Genomic DNA, 18,488 nt, shown 5'->3' with positions numbered 1-18,488 from the left:
CTGTCCCATTCTTAAAATCAAGGGCTCAGTCGAGCTACCTCTTCAAACACAAAAGGTCCAATTTTAGTGTAAGGTTTAAAAATGCTGCCCCGGAACTGGCATCGACTGTGTTTTCTATTGCTATCGTGAAGAAAAATAAAATGGTGCAGAACCGCACAAATTTTTTAAAGATGAATCATGTTTGTTAGCCGTACTTTACATTAAAAATAATGTTCATTTTCAAGCACTGTGTTCTGGGGCGGGGGGAAGTATACTCTATCATCATGAAATATTCGATGGCCAGGTTCTACCATTTGGCAGTCTTGCTAAGGATCTGTCCGGCTGCTGTATCCAGAGATGCGTGTCTCTGTACCTTCTCACAGATGCTAAAATTAGAGGAGTCTCTGCCTGGGTTGGGGTTGAATAGCTGAGGGGTGGGGAGAGGGGATGAGCAGTGACTCAGAGAGAGGCCAGCAGGCGTGCGGCCTGGTCGGCTGTGGCTTGGGATGGCCCAGACACTTGCACATGACCCGATGTGGACTAAAAGCAGGAAAGCAGCCTTCTCACAGCCGTGCCCTCCCCATTTTTAAAAACAGATCTGCTAGCCTTGAGCAATGGAAGAGTTGAAAGATTCCGGAAGGCAGGCCACTTCTCTGCTTCATTTCCAAGCATCCACATGCCTGGCTTCCCAAAGAGATAGGATAACCTCCAGCGGGGGAAGGTTCAACATTTCTTGACCAGGACCGTCCTTAAGTCCTGTATGCTGCCCTCTGGGGAAGCTCGTCTAGCTGGGCAGACAGACAGGTGCGATGATAGGTGGCCAATGCCAGGGTTGACTGGGTCTGGGTTTCGGCAGGGAAAGGTTAGGGGTGACTTTGAAAATAGTGTCAAGGTCTTCTGCCCCCATTGGGGAGGAGGCAGGAATGACCTGGGGGTACTGAGGGAGGCAGGCGTATCATTCATTGCGAGTAGGCCCCTCGCCTTGGACTATTAGACAAACGTACAGAGGCCGTGGGATCACAGAGGGGCCATTAAAATGCGGAGTCAGCTGCAGCAGGACTGGGGTTCCAGGTTTCTAACAAGCTGGGTGGGGAGCAGAGCAGAGTGCTGGGAGAGAGGCCGAGGAAGAGGCAGGAGATGGGACTATCTGCATGGAGGCTTGGCGAGCCCGTGTAAGGGACAGTGGCCGTGACAACAGGTGGGAGGCAAGGCGATTGCGGCTGGGGCCTGGGCGGTGTTGCCAGCAGCACGTACACAGTCAAACCCAGGGCTGTATAAGCTCACCACCATTGACTGTGAGCGTCCATGGTCAGCTCTGCACCCTGGACAGCGCCCAAGACATCAGGTTACAACAGCCTTCCGCGCGTTGCTTCCTCGCCTGAGACAGGTGCGCTGCTTGTCCTCTTGAGGCCTGCAAGCCCAATCCTATCTTAGCACTGGTGGACAAGCCCCAGGTAGGTCCTGGGCATACGCAGACTCTTAGAATCTTCTGGCCAGAGCCATCTGGCCCTCTGCTTCGGTGCGTCAACACAGTGTGCCGGTCTACTCAAGTCCATGAGATCAATACAGAGCTGTTGGCCACAGGTGGCCTCGGCATTCCTCCTCCGACCTGCTCTACCTGCTGGAAGCTTCTCCTCTAGAAGCCTCTCCAGCCGGACAAGCCCTGCGCATGCAGTCCTGCCGTCCTTTCTAGGCTAATAAAGACTGTGCTTTATACTAACTGTAACCCCTTTTTAAAAACGTTACCGTTACTCCCTTTTTGTGTAAAACGACAGTGCGCACCTGTGATTTAAAAGGCCTTGGACCAAGTAAGGAGTTGGAAACCACGTTAGTCCCCAGCTTTAGGACAGGTTTCTCTACTGGGTGGAGGAAATCCCAGAGCCTCAGAAGTAGCCTTAGCCCTGCTTCCCTCCCAGCACTGGCCTGCATTTCCTACCCTGCTCCCCCTTCTGCAAAATACCCCCTCTGAAAGCCTTCACGCGCAGCTTTGTGAACTAGAGACTGAAGTCCCCCGTGTGACATCTAACTTGAAACTTAAGATGGTGAAGGCTTTCAGAGCCCAGACGTTCACAGACACTTTACACCTGAAGTTCTTTGAGTCATTTTTTGCCAAAACGTTTAGCACGGACGGCTGTTTAGTTAGACTCTGGTATCAATCTGCGGTCCTCCCTTCCGGGAACTTGATCCTGAGCAGGCACCTGGAGGAAATCCCGGCTCCCACCCACCGTTCCCTGGCCTGCTGGAAGACGGCCTGGGCAAGTCAGGGAAGAGCACCCACCCCTCACTGTCCCGCGAGATCAGACTTTTAGGGTTTGGGGGCAGTGCGGGGAAGTGCTTTGAGATGCGAAGAGCTTCTGCTGAGGGATGACAAGGGAAATCACCCAGAATCCAGGGCGTACGGACGACAGCGGTCCCCCTCTCTTCTGGGGGGAGGTCTGACAAACAGGTGGGAGGGACAGGTACAGGCAATTAAGACACAACAATCAAGCCAACCTTTAAATAGCAACTTTTAAAAATATAAAAACAGCTCATTACAATGACTTTTCATTTTCTTTTTTTCTTCAGGAATCAACTTTCTTCTACCCTCACCCTCCCTTGTGGCTGGAGCCTTTAACAAGACATGGCAGAGGCATACCTGGGACCCAGAGAGAGAGAGAGAGAAATTCTCCAGACGGCCCCTCCCCACCCTCCGAAAGGTACAGGGCACCCAGCCCGTCTCCACAGTCTCTGGGTCACATCACGGGAGCTGCTCGCCTGGAGCAAGATCACTGAAGACCGGCAGTTTCCACTGGGGCCCCTTCCTTCCTTCTCACCAGACAGAATCACACATTATAAAATAATCCATAAAAATGCAGTATCAAAATTATCTTCCATATGCTACATCCACGGAGAGCCCATCACCAGGACTCACATCGGCCTTTAGCTTTTCCTTAAAAGAAAAAAAAAAAAAAGACCAAGAAGGGAGGAAAAAACAGAAACAAAAACAAAAACAAAACCCAAATCCTAATACCTCAGAACATTTTGGTACCAAAGAGTGGCACCTACAGGAGACGATATTTCTACCTGTAAACTGTTTGGGCTCCAAGGAAAGACTGAAAGCTACAAGAAATCACCACAGTGCCAGGACCGGTGTCCCCACCCAACCCCAGGTCCCTTCAGCCCTGCTGTGCCCCCTGGGGTGGGCCCGGGTTGGGGAGGGGGTGGGGGGGAGAGTATCCCTTCGGACTCCCAACTCTTATATAGGTTGATTACGCTTTTCCCCTCTAGGGAGAGAGGGGGTCAGAAGCAGGAAAGGGGGGAGAAGGCATTTTATAAAGGACATCGATTCTAACTCTTTTTATTCAAATTAAAAAAAAAAAAAAAAAGCACCCACATCAGTTTTGCTATTTTTCTCTGGTAGCTCCCTGAGCTGAGTTGCTATGCTTTCCTCTTTCTGTCCTTTGAAGGTTGTGTCCGAAGATCAAGAAGGTCCAGAGATGGAGTTCCTTTATGCCTCCACCTCTCCTCACCATAACTGAGTGTGCACCAAAGAGAGAGAGAGAGAGAGAGAGGGAGGGAGGCAAGAAGGAAAGAGAGAGCAAGTCAGACCCCTGAGACAGAGGGAGGCAAGCGGAGGCGGCCACAGGAAGTCTGACCTTCGTCAGCCCAGCTGGCCACCAAGCAAGCCTTGCCAGGGTCCTGACAGGACTCGGGCTGTTCCCAAGTCCACGGGGAGGTGCGCTCGTCCCAGGGACCCCCACTTCCTAGTCAGTCTGGTCACGGGCTGCAGCTCCCTTCCTCTGCCCTCTCCACGCCCTCTCCATTTGGCTCCCCCTCCCGGCCTCCCCTTCCCAGGTGGGGATGTCCCTTTTAAAAAAAAAAAAAAAAGCCACCACCACGAGTGGGTTACAAATACAGCAGGCGAAGTACACGGCTAGCGTTTTCGGTAGGAAGGAGCCTCCTCCCCCACTGACCAGTCCGAGATAGAGGAGTCTGTTATTTACATTTTTCACAAACATTGTGCGCTGCACAATCGGGAAAATGAGATTCCCCCCCTCCCCCAGCACAAGCACGTGGTCCACTCCGGCATCCCCGACCCCGGGCAGGGGGACAGAGCAAAAAGAGGGGAAGGAAAGATGGAGAGTCACGAGGGCGTCTGTTGGGGGGTTGGAGCCCCAACCCTCCAAAGAGATCTACTTGTAGCATCTGCCAGGGTTGTGGACGGGGAGGAGGAGAGATATCCACCGGAGTCCTCGAGACACAGGGGTCCATGCCCAGGGGTCTGGACTGTGGCGGGCGCGCCCTCTCGGCCTGCCGGAGCGCAGCCCTGGACCACTCGGCTGCCCGCCGCCAGCCTCTGCCAGCCTCGGGGCCCCTCGCGGGGTCGCCCTGTCACCGCCGAGTCTGTCTCTCCCAGAGTCTGACAGCCCAGTTAGAGTCCTTGTTTAGTAGATGACCTCATAAACCGTGGCCTTCTTGTCACCAGAGCCTGTTACAATATATTTGTCATCCGCCGAAATGTCACAACTCAAGACAGATGAGGATTCCTTGGACTGCAGGAGGAAGGCGAGGGCAGGCAGGAGGGTGGGGGGAGAAAAAAAGGCAGACACTCACTTTCCTGGTACTCAGCATGACTACTGTGCTGTGTGTGTCATGTCCCACCTGCCAGCCCCTGGAGCTCCAACCCTGAGCACACCCAGCACCACCTGCAGAGGCACTTTTGGGTATAGATGTCCTGTCCTCTGGCTTTCCCACCGGGAAAGGCTCACGAGCAGGGTCCAGGGGGATCCTGGAGTTGTATTGGCCGAAAGAGCATGGAAGCACGAGCTTCTCCCCGGAGTTTACAGACAGGAGTGAGCACTTCTGATCAGGGTGTGGGCAGCCACGGGGCCGAGCTAGGAAGGGGACCTACGCCCGACCCGAGGTGTCCCGTGTGACTAGGGAGACTCTGGGGGTTACACGTGGGACACTCTGGATGCCATACAGTCCCAACACAGGTCCCGAAAGCGTCTTGTAGGCTGGGAGCACACTGTGTGTGTATGCATACATGTGCGTGTGTGTGGTCAAGACTGTGTGTGAGTGAGAGCTGTATGTCGGGACCCAGATCTTAAAAAATCACCAAAAGCCTCTCCCCGCTCTCCCATCTCTTTCCAGACCATTTTCTCCTGCCTCACCTCACTCCTCACACTGAAGTGTCGAAACACAAACTTAACTTGAATATCAGGTAACACTTCTCTGGAAAGAGCTGCCCAGTGCACCTCCCGTGAGTGCTCAGGGCACCGGCCAGAACCAAGAACATGACTTAACTCCCTGTTCTAGAAATCCTGTAGAATCTCCACTTAAAAGCCCTCACCCCATGGGTCAGAGGCCACGAGCAGTAGTGTGTGGCCCGCTGATGTGTCCCAGGACTTGGCTCCAGGGGACCCATCCCAGACCCCCAGCACGTAAGGGCTGGAAGGGGCCATCCCCATCCCCGGAAGAGACCTGGGGCAGGAGCCGGGGCTCCCCCGGGCGGTACCTGGAATATGCTGGCTCCGTACGGCGTCCTCCAGGCATTGAGGAGATTGTCTTTCCCAGTGCTCACGAACCACTTGCCTGCAGGCGGGTGGCAAAGGGAACGTTAACATCAGCTCATGGCTCGCTGCCTTGGAAAGCAAGACCCACCCCAGACATGGCTGGCTGCCATGGAGAGGTGGTGTGGGCCACAGCTGGACTCTCGGCTGGTAGGGGGCATTTTGTAAGTGAGACCTGTAATGGACTCACAGACCCTCCCAGAACGAACTCTCGGCAGTCCTGGGCGGAGGCGGGGGGTGGTGGGCACAGCTGGGACGGAGAACAGTAGGATTTGCACTTCATCACAGTCATTGCTCTTCCCCAAAAGATTCTTTGTAAAGCCACCAGCTGAGTGACCCTTCTCAGTTTTACAACTAGAAGGCAGCAGAAAGTGCTAGAAATGGCAGAGCCCTGAGGTCTGGAGACCCAGCCAGCTGCAGGCGGAGATGGGCCGGTGCTCAGGCTCTGCAGGGCTCTGCCTGTGCTAATGCGCTCCTGCTCCCCAAAGTCGCACGGGGGCCCCGGGCCGCTCCGGAGAAAGAACCCCCGGCAGGCGGAGAGGATGGGGGTAGCTGAGGTTTTGCAGCCAGACCAGGGAGAAGGAGCTCCAATCTGGGGCTGTCTGCCACCACAGCCTGCAGTCTTAGCCTGCTGCCATGAGTGCCTGGTACCCTGTGGCCATATCTGCATCCAAGGGACAAGGATGGCGGGGGGGAGGGGGCAGGGGGGCACACGGACGCTGAACATGAATGACAGCAGTCGGGATCGGGAGGCTGGATTCCAGGACGTGGCTGGCACAGAGGCTCTGCCCTGCTCTCAGCTTTGGGCCCCCCTCTGCGCAGAGGGCAGGCCAGGCTGCCCGGAGTTCCCGGCCCCCTGACGCTCACCACAGTAGGCAAACTTCAGTGACAGCACGCAGCTCTCGTGCAAGTGCAGCTGGTACTTGTCCGGCTTGGTGTGGTGCAGGACCTCCACGTTGCTGCTCTCCATGCCCACAGCCAGCCACTCCCCAGTGGGGCAGTAGCCCAGTGAGAAGATCTGCAGGGGGTGGCAGACCAGACTCAGCTCCTCTATCCCCCCACACTCCACCTGGGGCCCCAGGGGCTCCTCAAAGGCCCCGCTCAGGGACCCCAGGCCCACTGCTCCCCTTCCCATCACATCCCCACCTGCAAGGCAAAGCCCCTCTCCTCTCCCTCAGCCCCTTATAGGGGCCAGGATGTAGGGGCTCAGAGAGGTCGCTGACTCTAAAAAGTAAGTGGTAGGGGCACCTGGGTGGCTCAGTGGGTTAAAGCCTCTGTTTTCAGCTCAGGTCATGGACCCAGGGTCCCAGGGTCCTGGGATTGAGCCCCGCATCGGGCTCTCTGCTCAGCAGGGAGCTGCTTCCTCCTCTCTGCCTGCCTCTCTGCCTGCTAGTGATCTCTGTCTATCAAATAAATAAAATCTTTTAAAAAAATAAAAAGTAAGTGGTAGAGCCAGCATTCCAACTCAGAGGTGGCACAGGCGTTTCACTTTCAAAGTTACTCTGTCCCTGGGACTTTAGCCTTTCCTTAAGGAAAAAAGTGAATAGAAATGCTAAAATACTAAATACATATGGTTAAAACATTTCAATAAGTAACACAAACAACAACGAAAAATAAGGCTACCCGATGTCCACACAACATCCTCTACGAGTCGGACTATGGCGAAGGCTTTTAGAGGGACCACTTCAAGGCTCACACCACACCTACAACATAGCTACTACCGTGTCCATCCCACGAGGGAAGAAAAAACTGGAGCCAAAGTGCTCAACAACAAAGGAGCTAAGAATCCAATCACAGCAGCTGGGTCAAGTACATCCAAGTCCAGGGCCTTCCTTCTCCATTCTATTCTATTGCTGCCTCCTCCAGGAAGCCCTCCGAGGTGGCTCAAGTTGGTCACAGTCCATTTGCAATGACCACCTGTGAGGGCTCCCTTGTCCCCTGACCCAGCCACTGGGACCCCCAAAGGGAAGGGCGCACGCTGTCCTGGGGGAGGGGAGGAGCGCACACACCTGGGAGGTGAAGTCATGCTGTTGCAGCTGCCGGCCCTCGCGCAGGTCCCAGGAGCGCACGGTGTTGTCCAGGCCTCCGGTCCACAGCTTGGTGCCATCGTGGGAGATGTCTATGCAGCTGGCGCCGTCTGTGTGACCCTGGAACTGCCTACGGAGGCCAAGAAGGGAGAGGGAATGAGCCCTCCGGACCCACTGACCGCCAAGGCCAGCTGTGTCTGAGCAGAAGAGGAAACTCAGGCTGAGAAGGGGGTGGACCGTGCACCCACGGCCCTTCGGTGAGCTTGCAGTAGAGCTGGGTCTCCTCCCCCGGGACGGGGTCATAATGGAGGCAGGATTCGCATGGGACCGCCACTCCTGAGGCCCCACAACAACCACCAAGTGACACTGCTCCGAACGCCCGGGAGCCCATGCCCTCCTTCCTCAGTTCCCTCCCTCTGCTCGTCTCCAATGCTCTGGATTCTACGCTCCCCTCTCCTCGGAGCCTTCTGCAGAGGTGCCCTCCGTCCCCCACCCACACCGATCACTCGGATGTGACCACCCCACAGCCAAAGCACCCCGGGCGGGACGCTGTTAGGACCAGCGCGACCTTCCCGAGAACGAAGCTCCCCGGCCCCCTGGTGCAGCCGCACCTGACCAGGGTCTGGTTGTGCAGGTCCCACACGGCGATGTTGCCGTCGCTGCAGCAGGAGAAGCAGACTTTGGCGTCAGGGCTGATGGCCAGGGCGTAGCAGGCAGGGGCTGAGGACGTCAGCTCGGCCTTGATGCGGGGCGTGGGCGAGGCCAGGTCCCAGATGGTGAGCGTGCTGGCCTCGCCACCCACAATGAGCGTGCGCCCGTCGGGGAGCAGCTTGCACGAGCGGATGTAGTTGTCCCTGTTCTGGAGGGAGAGGGGCAACGTTGAGCTCTGGCCACCCCTCCTCCCAGGAACCAGAAGAATCCCACCCAGTGACACTGAGTGTCCTCTGGAAGCCGTTCCCTCCCCCCACCCACAACCCTTCAATCTTTTGTGCACGTCTTCACCAACCCTGGCAAGCTCAGTATCATCTCCACTTAAGGATGGTAAACCCAGGGCTCAAGGGTCCACCAGCCAGTTCACTGCCCAGCCAGAGGAAGTATCTGCGGTCCTGGGCCTCTCACCAAGCAGTCCAGCTGGGAGATCGGGCTCTTGCTGCCCGGCTGGCTGATGTCCCAGATCTTCACGCAGCCCTTGCCCCCCGTGTAGACGTGCCGCGTGGGGTTGCTGATGGTCACAGCACACACCACCTCCCCGTGGCTCAGCGTGTTGATCTGCCGGGCGTGGCGGGGGATGCCAGGACCGGCCAAGGCGTCGTGGGGGAAGGGCACGGGCTGCATCTGCCCGTCAGCACTCACGTGGAAAGAGTACGCCCTAAAAGGGAGAACCCGTCCCTTCCGTCATCCCCAATCCTCTCAGTTCCCATGAGTCCAACCCAGGTCAGATGGCACCACCCTGACTGGTCCACCTCTGTACCCCACTCCCCAAATCTTAGGGAACCCGGGCACCCCAACCTCCTTGGGTAGGGTAGGGGGTTGCTTAACAACCCAGCCTGGACTTCAGCTCCTGCCCCCAGATCCTTGGCTCTAGATCTCGTCATCGACCCCACATGGGCCGCGGAATGCCCTTTCCTACCACCTTTAAATCCCTGTGGAAAGGGTTCGGCTTGAAGGTCACCTCTTCCTTTGCAAGCCCAGGGGTTAACAGGGAGGGAAAGAGGTGTGCCCCCCACGATGAATCATGGAGTGCATGTCAGAGCCAGAGGTAAGCCAGCGTAGGTTGTCTGCTGTTTTAGGCCACTGTGGGTGCTAGCTAGGGGTCCTTCCTGCAGCTCAAATCCAGAGGAGCTCCTGAGGCTGAAGTGCTCACATCATTTAGCTAGGGAGGCCCCATCAATGGAGGTGTTCCCCAGCCCCCTCTCAGTTCCCCACTCAGCAGGAACCCCAGGGCCAATCAGGGGTGTGGCCAGGCAGCGGTTTCCTGCGGCTCCAATCTGGTCTCTGCGTACCTCTAGGGGGTAGACACCTTCTCAAGGCCAAGGCCAAGGCCAAGGTCAGGGGCAGGGCCAGGGAGAGGGGTAGGGGTTTGTGTGCCTTCCCCAACGAGCATGCAGTAAGCCAGCCAGAACTTACGGTTTTCCACCAGGAATGGAGGCAAGGCTTGAGGGAAGGCCGGTGGCCCGCATGGGAGGGTGAGGGTCAAAACCAACCTGTAAGGCAAGACAAGGCCAGCCCTTAGTGAGGGAGGCCGCCTCGCAGTCCCTACCCCCAGCCTCTTCCTTCACCATTTCCTACGTCCTGCCCATAGTGCTCCCTCTTGAAAACCCAGAAGACAGAGAACAGCCTATGGTCTCAGAGGAAAAACAGGCCCAGCAGGCCAGGTATCTTGCCCAGGACAGTGGGAGGACAGGGTGACAGTCCAGAACCACCAACTGTGAGCCAGTACCCTTGAGCCCCACACCCCCAGCGCTCCCTGTCCCACCAGGCAGAGCTGACCCGGCCCCACTTCCTTCTCTCCCCTGGCATCCGGTGGGCCCGTCACAGGGAGAGGAGGCCACCTAGGAGAGAAACCGTCTCCTGAGAAAGAACCCCTCTCTGCCGACCCAAATCCAAACCCATTCTTGGTATAGCAAGCAGCCTCATTTACCAAACCCAAGCTATGTGGAAGTGATGGGACTCCTTTTGGGATTCCCATCCCCACGGAGCCCAGAAAGAGAGCAGCCCCACTTTCCAGATGGAAAAAGATGGCCTGGACATGGGGAGGGGCGAGCCTGAGTTACATGAGGTCTTTTGACGACTAACAAGCCAAATGGGGGTAGGTCTGCTGACACCAAAGCTTATGTTCCTTTCTTTTTCTAATAAACACTCTGCCTCAGAGGCAGCTGCCTGACAACCCCCACCAAGTCCCCACTCCTTTCCCAGTCCCCTCCCCGCCAACAAAAGGAGCCAAAAGGTCTACGTACAGCTCCAAAGCTCACCATTGGCGATCGGCCATAGGCAGCGGCGGCGGCAGCCGCCGCCGCGCTCATCTGCGGTGGGATGTTATGGAGGCTGGCGTAGGCGCTCGGGCTGGTGAGCGAGCCGTTCATCTCGTGGTGGCTCATCATGGCAAAGGGGGCCGCGTAGGAGCTGGTAATGGAGATGGGCGTGCGCAAGGCCGAGGCTGCAAGGAGGCGGGCGTCAGATGGGGGGTGGGGGGCACCAGGGGGGAGCGGGCCCACCCCTCCTTCCGGGACAAAGCTCAGGCCACCAGGATGCCTCCCAGCCCCGCAGCAATCCTTCCTGCACTCAAAAGCTGCCTGCTCCAGGCCGTCCTCTTGGACTGAAACCATTTAACTAGGAATCTGGTCCTCGCAGTCCAAAAGGTTCAAGCCGAGAGACGTGCCCGCTTCTTCTTACAGAGCAGGACATGGAGGCCCAGAGAAGGGAGTTGCTGGGAGTGTCACAGAACTAATGACACAATTGGGAATAGACTACAGGTGTCCTGACCTATCTGAAGTGCCTTGCACACGCCGAGTCCAACAGTGGCCTCAGTGAGCCATTGACATCAGTGTTGACCCACCAGGTGTCCATGTCCTCTTGAAACCTGACTGTGGAGTCCCCCTGGAGGCAGGTCCCGGGAGAGCCCCAACTCCCACATAGTGCTCAGAGCTCTGGCCTAGCTGTGCAGCTCCAGCCCTGGCCCGGGGAAAACCCCAACCCTCCAGCGCGGTCGCCCCAGCCCCAGCGTGCCTACCCATTATACCTATCGGGTCCATGCCTGGAGGTTTGCCCGGCATCGACCGGAGCCCTGGGGTCGTGCTGGTGCCTGGAGTCGGGGCATCGTTCCTTGGAGTAGGCGTGTTGGACTTGAGCCCAGGGGTAGAGGACTTGTCGTTCTGAACAGGGAAGACACCAAGATTCCTTTCTCTCAAGAGGCGGGCATCTGGAACCGGCCACACTACCCAGTGCCGACCCCAGTTCTAAATTTTCTGCCCAACAGCCCCTCAATTCTTGCCCAACCTTATTGGGCCAGGACTGTGGCAATCGTTCCCATTTTACAGATGCAGTAACCAAGGCTCGGGAACATTTCACTGGTAGCACAGGGCCCAGCCAGTAAGTGGGAAAGCCAGTGTTTGAACTGGGGCCAAACCCCAATCCACGTTCTTCATACTCCACCCCTCTCCCCTCCAATTATGACCACTCCAGCTTGTCCCTTTTCCAGAACCTTCTCCCTCCACCCCAACCTGCCCCCAGCCCTCCGCTTCTGTGGCACCAGCGGACAGACCCCACATACATGACCAAGGTCTTTGGTCTTGGAGGAAGGTGTGCTGCTGGAGGAGGCTACTGAGGCGGGGCTAGTGGGGGCGTCCTTTTTCAGGCCGCGGGCCTTGTCCAGCCCATTTTCAGGAGGGGAGTGTGCCGGGCTGACCCGGGGCGTCGCGGGGTCCTAAAAGCACAAGGGACGCAGAGATGCACTGACAGTCACAACCAGCCAGGAGTCTTCCCTGTGCCAGGGACGGGGAGGGAGCGCAACGGCTGCCGGGGAGGGGAGCTGGGCTGAGAGAGACCAGAGCCCCCGAAGTGGGGATCTGGTCTCACCCCTTTATCCCACAGATGGGGAGACTGGGGCCTGGTGGGAGGTGGGGGACAGTGACCAGCCCAGGACCAGACACAAGTTCAGGACTCAAATCTGGGGAGTGGGGCCTCTCGGCCTCGTGCAGGAAGGTCCTCCTTCCCTGCTGAGGCAGGTCCCAAGGGGCTCATGACCTCTATCCTCAAGATGCCACGGTTGGGGGATGGGAGGGAAAAACAGAGCTGACCTGGAAGACCATGGGGAACAGGAGCCGGCCCTTGCCTGGGACCTCTGAGGCATGCTTGCGCTCCCTCCCCTGGGCTCCCCGTCCTAAGAACCCAGGCAACCATGCAAGCCAAGCCCTGTCCTCCTCCTCCTGAGCAGCCCAAGGCACCAACACCAGAGGCCTCGCTGCCCTGCTCAGGCTGCCAGCCACACTGGAGCAGCAGCCGAGACACACAGCTCCCAGCCAGGGGATGGGCTGCCTAGAACCACCCCAAGCAGAGCATGCTGCAACCCAGGCCTGTCTGTGCTCACCTCGTTGGAAACATCCACCACCAGATCGTCACTCTTGTCCCCGTCACTGTCCTGCAAGCAAGAAAGAAGCCCGTCGGGGGGCCACTCCCAACCATGCCGAGCCTGAAGCACCCCCTGCTTCTAGCACTGGAGTCTGAACCCGGGGCCAAACCCCACCGTCCGCGCATTCTCCCCTCTGGCCCACCGATGTCAGCGGTCTGCTTGCCCAGCCCCTGGCTCCTGTTGGGATCACTGCGCTCCACGCCCACTGGCAGCCTCACCCACACCTGCCCCATTACACCTGGCTCCTTCCAGCGGCTTTATGGCCACCACCACAGACGAGGAAGCGTGCTAGCCTCATGTCATCGCTTCCACCACTCTCTGTGGGAGGGGTGACCTGCCTCGTCTCCCAGAAACGCAGCCGAGGCCCTCGGGTGACACGCCCAGAGCCGCAAACAGCAAAGCATGGCCTTCCCCCCTGGTCTCAGTTCTCATCCTAACAGCCCAACCACAGCAGATCCTGTGACCACACGGTAGGCTCAAAGCACGGGGGCACTGGAGACAGCCCCCTGGGGCAGACCAGGATTGTGGGAAGGCTACCATGGCAGCATGGGGCACCCTGCTCTGTGTTGGGGGGGCACCCACAGCTCCCCTCAGTTCTCCCCGTCCTGGCCATGGCCCATGTGCTCACAGCGTGTGTTTATGATCCTGACCCCCTGACCAGGCAACCCAGCAACCACCCCCCATGCCTCTGACTCACCCATGAGTCAGGCCTGCAGGTGCTCCCACGCCCCAGCCCCCAGCCCCAGCCGCATGGCGCCCACTAGACGTACGTATCGGCTCAGACTATCCTTCTCCTCGGCTTTCCGCTTCTTGGCTTCCATGCTGTAGTCCGCGGAGCCCCGGTGCTTTTCACTGGCCCGGAGGCTTTCTGAGGGTGACACGGAGTTATTCTGGAAACCAAGAGGAGATTCGGTGTAAACATTTCGTGCACCCTGAGACACAGGTAGGCGCAGGGGTCTCGAGGTCAGCGGAGGTGTGGTGTGTGTCCTCTCATCCTCCCCCCGCGGGATCTTCGCCAGGGAAGCCTTCCCAGCTCTCCAGACAGGGTCTCCATGGTGGGGGGAGCCCTGGGGGCACCATTCTCTTTTGTAGCCATGACGCAGCTGTTCCATAAACAGGCTTGCGCTGAGCTCTCTGCTTCCCAGCCTGTGGAATCTTCCATTTTTTTGGGGGGGGGGTCTTCCATTCTGAGAGCTGGATCACCCCTCCTTCACTCCCCACCTTGGGCCGGCCCTGTGTCTTTGCTCAAAGAAGGGACAAGAGAAATTTGTACTGAGTCTTGAAAGATGGGTCTCAGTGGACACACGGGGGACCGCGTCCAACCCTGCCTAGCTCAACTGGAATGGGGGGACGGACAGGGAGGGAGGATGTCGGGTTGCCAATAAGCCTTCTCTACCCATGGGGGGGCAACTTGGCATTTTGTGTGAACATGCTACCCCCCCCCCCCACCCATGCCAGGCCTTGAGCCACTTCAGAGAAAGTGTTAGAAAGAAACAAGAATTCCAACTTCGTGAAGCCTTTCCCTCTGAAAGCCAGGGAAAGGTGAAAGGGCAGATGGAATCGTGTCCTGAGAGGTTGGGAGACGCGCCCAAAGCCCCCCATGGGGGGCAACATGAAGGAAACCTGAGCGGGGCCTGGAAGGGCTTAATGAGTTCCCCCTTCAAACTCCAAAGCAAGCAAGTGCAGCAACAGTTTGGAATCCAAGGCCTGGGAAGAGCGGGTCAGGGCCAGCAGACCAAGCTGGACCAGCACAGGTAGGTGGAGAGCATCCCATGGAGGATGGAGTCCAGCTGGCTTGGGGCCCCGATGGGGGCCAGGAACGGCCCACATGGTGTGGCCGGCAGCACCGGGCTGGGGAGCAGAGAGGGAGGAGCTACTGGCCACAGTACCTGCCAGGCGGCCTGTGCCCTCCAGACCCGGGCCAGGACGGTATCAGAACCGATGCCCCTCCAGGGGGCCGCTGAGATCTACTCCTTTCTAGGAAACCAAACTACCCCTTCCTTCATCACTCACCACTCATCCCCTGCCTCTCCTAAGTACCCACCCTAGATCAGGCCTGAGGCTGGGTGCCAGGGCTGGAGGAAGGAGCCAGACACAGCCCCTGCTCTCCTGGGGCACACAGCTGGACTGCAGGACCGGGCAAGGCAGGTCTGGCCATGTTCCCCCGGCAGTGTGGACGTGCTGGACACGGCCATGCAGGAAACTCAAGAGAGACATGGGCAGAGGAGGACAGCGAAAGGCCGGGGGCCGTGGGGGTGCGGGTAGGGAATGAGCCTCTACCTCCCATCTCCCCCACTCTCCTGGAGACCAGCGCTGGTGTTTGGAGGGGAGGGACGGTGTGGGAACCGCAGAACTTCATTTCCTTTCCTAAGCCGGTTCCTGGGCAGCCCTTCCCTGCCAAGTTTCTGCCTGAAGCAAATCAAAATGGCAGAGTTATCAAGCCTTGAAGAAAAAATGGAGGTCCTAATGGCAGTGCAGCTCAGCCTTCCCCAGCGCCGGGCGGGAGCAGTGGCGAGGCGCGCACACCGCAATTCAATTAGCTGCTGCGAGCCCGGCCCAGAAATCAGCGGCATTTCATTTCCTCCCACGGCAGCGGCCACCCCGCGCTGGGCAGCTAGGCTCCCGGGCGGGCGGGGAGCGGGGCAGAGGGGGCGCGCGGCTGCTCGGCTTTCTCCCTGCGACCCGGTCTGTGGCTCGGGGAACAGCAAGCCCTTTCTTCTCCTGCAGTCAGGCTGAAAACCCTCGCCGCTACTGGAGAGAGTCATGTCAAGCATTTAGCGGCATCGATCCAGCCCGCCTCTGGCTGGCAGGCGGCCAAAAAACTAAGTATTTTTTATTGCTTCGGCGAGGCAAGGAAATATGAATGAAGCTACCTCTAATTGGACTCCAGACTAACCCCTCCGGGACAGCTTCCAGCCCGCCCAGCCGTCCCCCTCCCGCTCGGCCGCAGCCCTGTCCTTCCTGCGGGGGCCTCATCTGTTGACAACCTGCTTTTGCAAAGGGCTGCTCGCGACAGGCTGCAGGGCCGAGGCCACCACCGCCCCAGGATGGATGGCAGTTTGACTCCTCACCCCCCCCAACCCTGCTCCCGATAGTCTGGGGGCTCGAGGGGGCCCCCCTCTCTTGGAGTCTGCCGAGCACGGGTGTGGACCAGCACTGCGGAGTGAGGAGCTCAGCTCTTGGGGGGGTTCCCCAGGGGATTCTTGGAGCAGAAAGCTTTCACAGACAGGGGCACAAAGCCAAATGCAAACAGCAGTGGGGAGGAGGACGTGAAGACAGAGGGCGTCAGGCGTCAAACCCTCATGTCACTCGGCAGCAGGTCGTGTTAACCGGGTCACCTCCCGGAGGCTGGGCGCGGCTGTGGGGGGGTCTCCTAAGCAGAGAGGCTTGGCTGCACAGGAATATGCCCGTGGCACAGACAAAGAAGCTGCAGCTCAAGGAGGCCGAGAGAGTCACCCGGTGTCCATGAAACCGGGACCAGACCCAGGACTGGAGGGGTCCAGTCCAGCCCCCGACTCCTATCTAGGCCAGCCCAACTCTCCAAAAATGCCACTTTCTGAGGATCAACGCTCAAGCAATCAAAATGGACTTTCAGCTTCGGTTTTCCCTTTCAGATATACCCTAGCCGTTGCTGGGCCCCAACGTGCACCCGGATTTCTGAGCACATTGGCAAGTCGAGAGGGGACGAGAGCGCCACTGCTAACTGGAAGGTTTAAAAAGTCAGCCTGGTGGAGGGCCGGGAGGAGGGAAGGGGGTCGGGAGGGAGCTGCCCGAGGAAGCTGCCGTCTAGATGGTTAGTTAACTGCCTGACCTTCCAAGTCCTACTTAACACGAGGTAATAACCAAAGCCATCCTTGCAGATTAGATGGCCCCAGATACAAGGACAGCGATGAGGAATAAAATAGCTTTGCTAATCGCTGGAGGATTTTTTTTTTATCCAGACTCCACTGCGCTTATTCAGAAGGCTTATTCACTTGAAACAGAACCTCTGAGCCTCAGTGTGATCAGGAAGATTTACGACAAATCTCAGAGCTGGCAGACGCACAGAATGCCTGGCCCTGATGCTCGCTCGCTAGCACTTTCTTAAACCGAGTTTAAGCCCAGAACATGGAGAAACCTCAGGCACTGGGAGGAAGGGAGGAGGATACAGGATCAGACAGGGGCAGCCAACTTGGGAGAAGGGAAGCAACCCTGCCTGGGACACCAGACCCCCAGGCTGCTTGTGGGGGCCCGGGGACTCCACGAACTGGCCAGCTGACCTCTCTGGTTAATCACCACTCATAAACAAGAGGGTTAGGGCTCACTTAAAGCTACTCGTTGGCCAAATGATGGGTGGAAAGCCTGCAAGACCCCCCCCCATAACCCCTGGATCCCACATGGTCCCCCTTCCTTCTCCCCCCCAGCACCCCACACTCCATAGGTTCCAGAGTGCTGACACTTACCGCACTGGATTCTCTTTCTTTGGGGATGGAAGGCCCGGACAGGAGGAGGGTCAGGCGCCCCAAGAGAAAAAGACAAAAAAAAAAAAAAAAAAAAAGGTCAGTCTTATGCAGCTGGCTTTTATGCTTTGCTAGTTGATGGGTTTTAAAATGGGCAGCAGGCCTAGCTCTCTGAGTCACTGTGGGTCAGCCAAGGCAGGGTCAGTAGGTGACACTTCCCACTTTGCAAGTTAACCGCCTCCATTCCCCATGCTCTCTCCCTGGCCACCAGTCCCGGGTGGGGCAGGGGCCGTGGTCCTGCTCTCCCTGACATGCCAACAAGGGGACCCAGATCCCTGGTCAGCACTTTTTAAAGCCACCTATTTGTAAAGGATCTGGGTATTGAGCATGTTATTGTTTCAAAGAAACAAACAAATAAAGGAACTGTGGGATTGTTTTTTTTTGTTTTTTTGTTTTTTTTTTTTTTTAAACTAACACCACATTGTGTGTCTTTGCAGAGAAGCTTCTATCATTCTGCGTGGCCAAGCATAAGCTCCCTAACTCTCCTCTCTGCTGTAAGGACACCCTCTCCTCTGCCTAGTGTGCCAGCCCTCTGCAGCGACACACAACTCCGTCTCTGTTTCCCATACTCCGCTGCTGCTCTGGTGCTCTGGCCTGGGCCAGATGCCCTGGGCAATAGCCAAGGGCCAATACAATTCTGGTGCAAGCCTTCCACTCACACAATTCTGCAGGTCAATTCTATCTCAATAAAACGGGGAAAAAAATGTCTAAGGGCAGACCACACGACATGACAACTTTTGGAAAAGGGCCTGCCAGGGAGCCATGACCGTTCCTTCCCCAGCAATCACGATCTCTGCTTAAAGACAGTCGACTTGTCAGTCTTTACTTGAGTGCCAACGGTGTACCTTTTCCAAGGCACCTGCGTTGGTGAGACACATATGCTAAGTTAAAAGCCTGGAACGTGGCCCCTGTTCTTGAAGGACTGATGCTCTTGGGTGAGGACAAAACACTCTGTAGGGGAGGCTAGAAGGGGACAGCAAGCAAGGGCTCCCTCTTGGGGCCCCAGCTCTTTAACTCTCCTGGAAAAAAGCTGCCAGCACAGACTAGAAGGCATCTTAAAGGAATGGGCCCTTTAAAGATGGGCAGCGGGTAGCTGGGATGATGGAGGCTGCACGAGAGGCATTCCAGGCCAGAGAAGTCCAGGTCCACAGCAGGGATGGAGGGGTAGTCACGGAGCGTGGGGCTCTGGCTTCCGTGTACCAGAAATCTGACAGACGGCCCCCCATCTTTTGCTAACTCTCTCACTCCTGGCCCCAGGGTGACAACACCTGCTGTCCCCCCTCGCCGTGGGACCTACCTACAG

General features: G+C 57.5%; 1 protein-coding gene across 16 annotated transcripts in view; it reads right to left on the bottom strand.

Annotated features, from left to right (window-relative positions):
* Positions 1-2,473: 2,473 nt before the first annotated feature.
* Positions 2,474-18,488, bottom strand: part of TLE3 (TLE family member 3, transcriptional corepressor) — a 48,544-nt gene continuing 32,529 nt past the window's right edge. For 2 of the 16 annotated variants that reach the window (XM_082736541.1, XM_082736555.1), the window contains exons 8-20: positions 17,129-17,145; positions 13,457-13,576; positions 12,645-12,695; positions 11,829-11,981; positions 11,289-11,430; positions 10,516-10,715; positions 9,686-9,762; positions 8,678-8,927; positions 8,170-8,417; positions 7,541-7,688; positions 6,399-6,549; positions 5,477-5,553; positions 2,474-4,511 (exon numbers count right to left, since the gene is read on the bottom strand). In XM_082736541.1, coding sequence (XP_082592667.1) covers positions 4,404-4,511; positions 5,477-5,553; positions 6,399-6,549; positions 7,541-7,688; positions 8,170-8,417; positions 8,678-8,927; positions 9,686-9,762; positions 10,516-10,715; positions 11,289-11,430; positions 11,829-11,981; positions 12,645-12,695; positions 13,457-13,576; positions 17,129-17,145 — 1,742 coding nt within the window. In that variant the 3' untranslated portion in view covers positions 2,474-4,403. The remainder of the gene's footprint in view (positions 4,512-5,476; positions 5,554-6,398; positions 6,550-7,540; positions 7,689-8,169; positions 8,418-8,677; positions 8,928-9,685; positions 9,763-10,515; positions 10,716-11,288; positions 11,431-11,828; positions 11,982-12,644; positions 12,696-13,456; positions 13,577-17,128; positions 17,146-18,488) is intronic. The other 14 variants (XM_082736551.1, XM_082736544.1, XM_082736549.1 and 11 more) reach the window with 7 other exon arrangements.

This window comes from Mustela nivalis (genome assembly GCF_964662115.1).
Source record: "Mustela nivalis genome assembly, chromosome: 6".
In the NCBI taxonomy this organism is placed as follows: Eukaryota; Metazoa; Chordata; class Mammalia; order Carnivora; family Mustelidae; genus Mustela; species Mustela nivalis.
The sequence above is the reverse complement of the archived record's forward strand: the minus strand, read 5'-3'. Positions and strand labels throughout refer to the sequence as shown.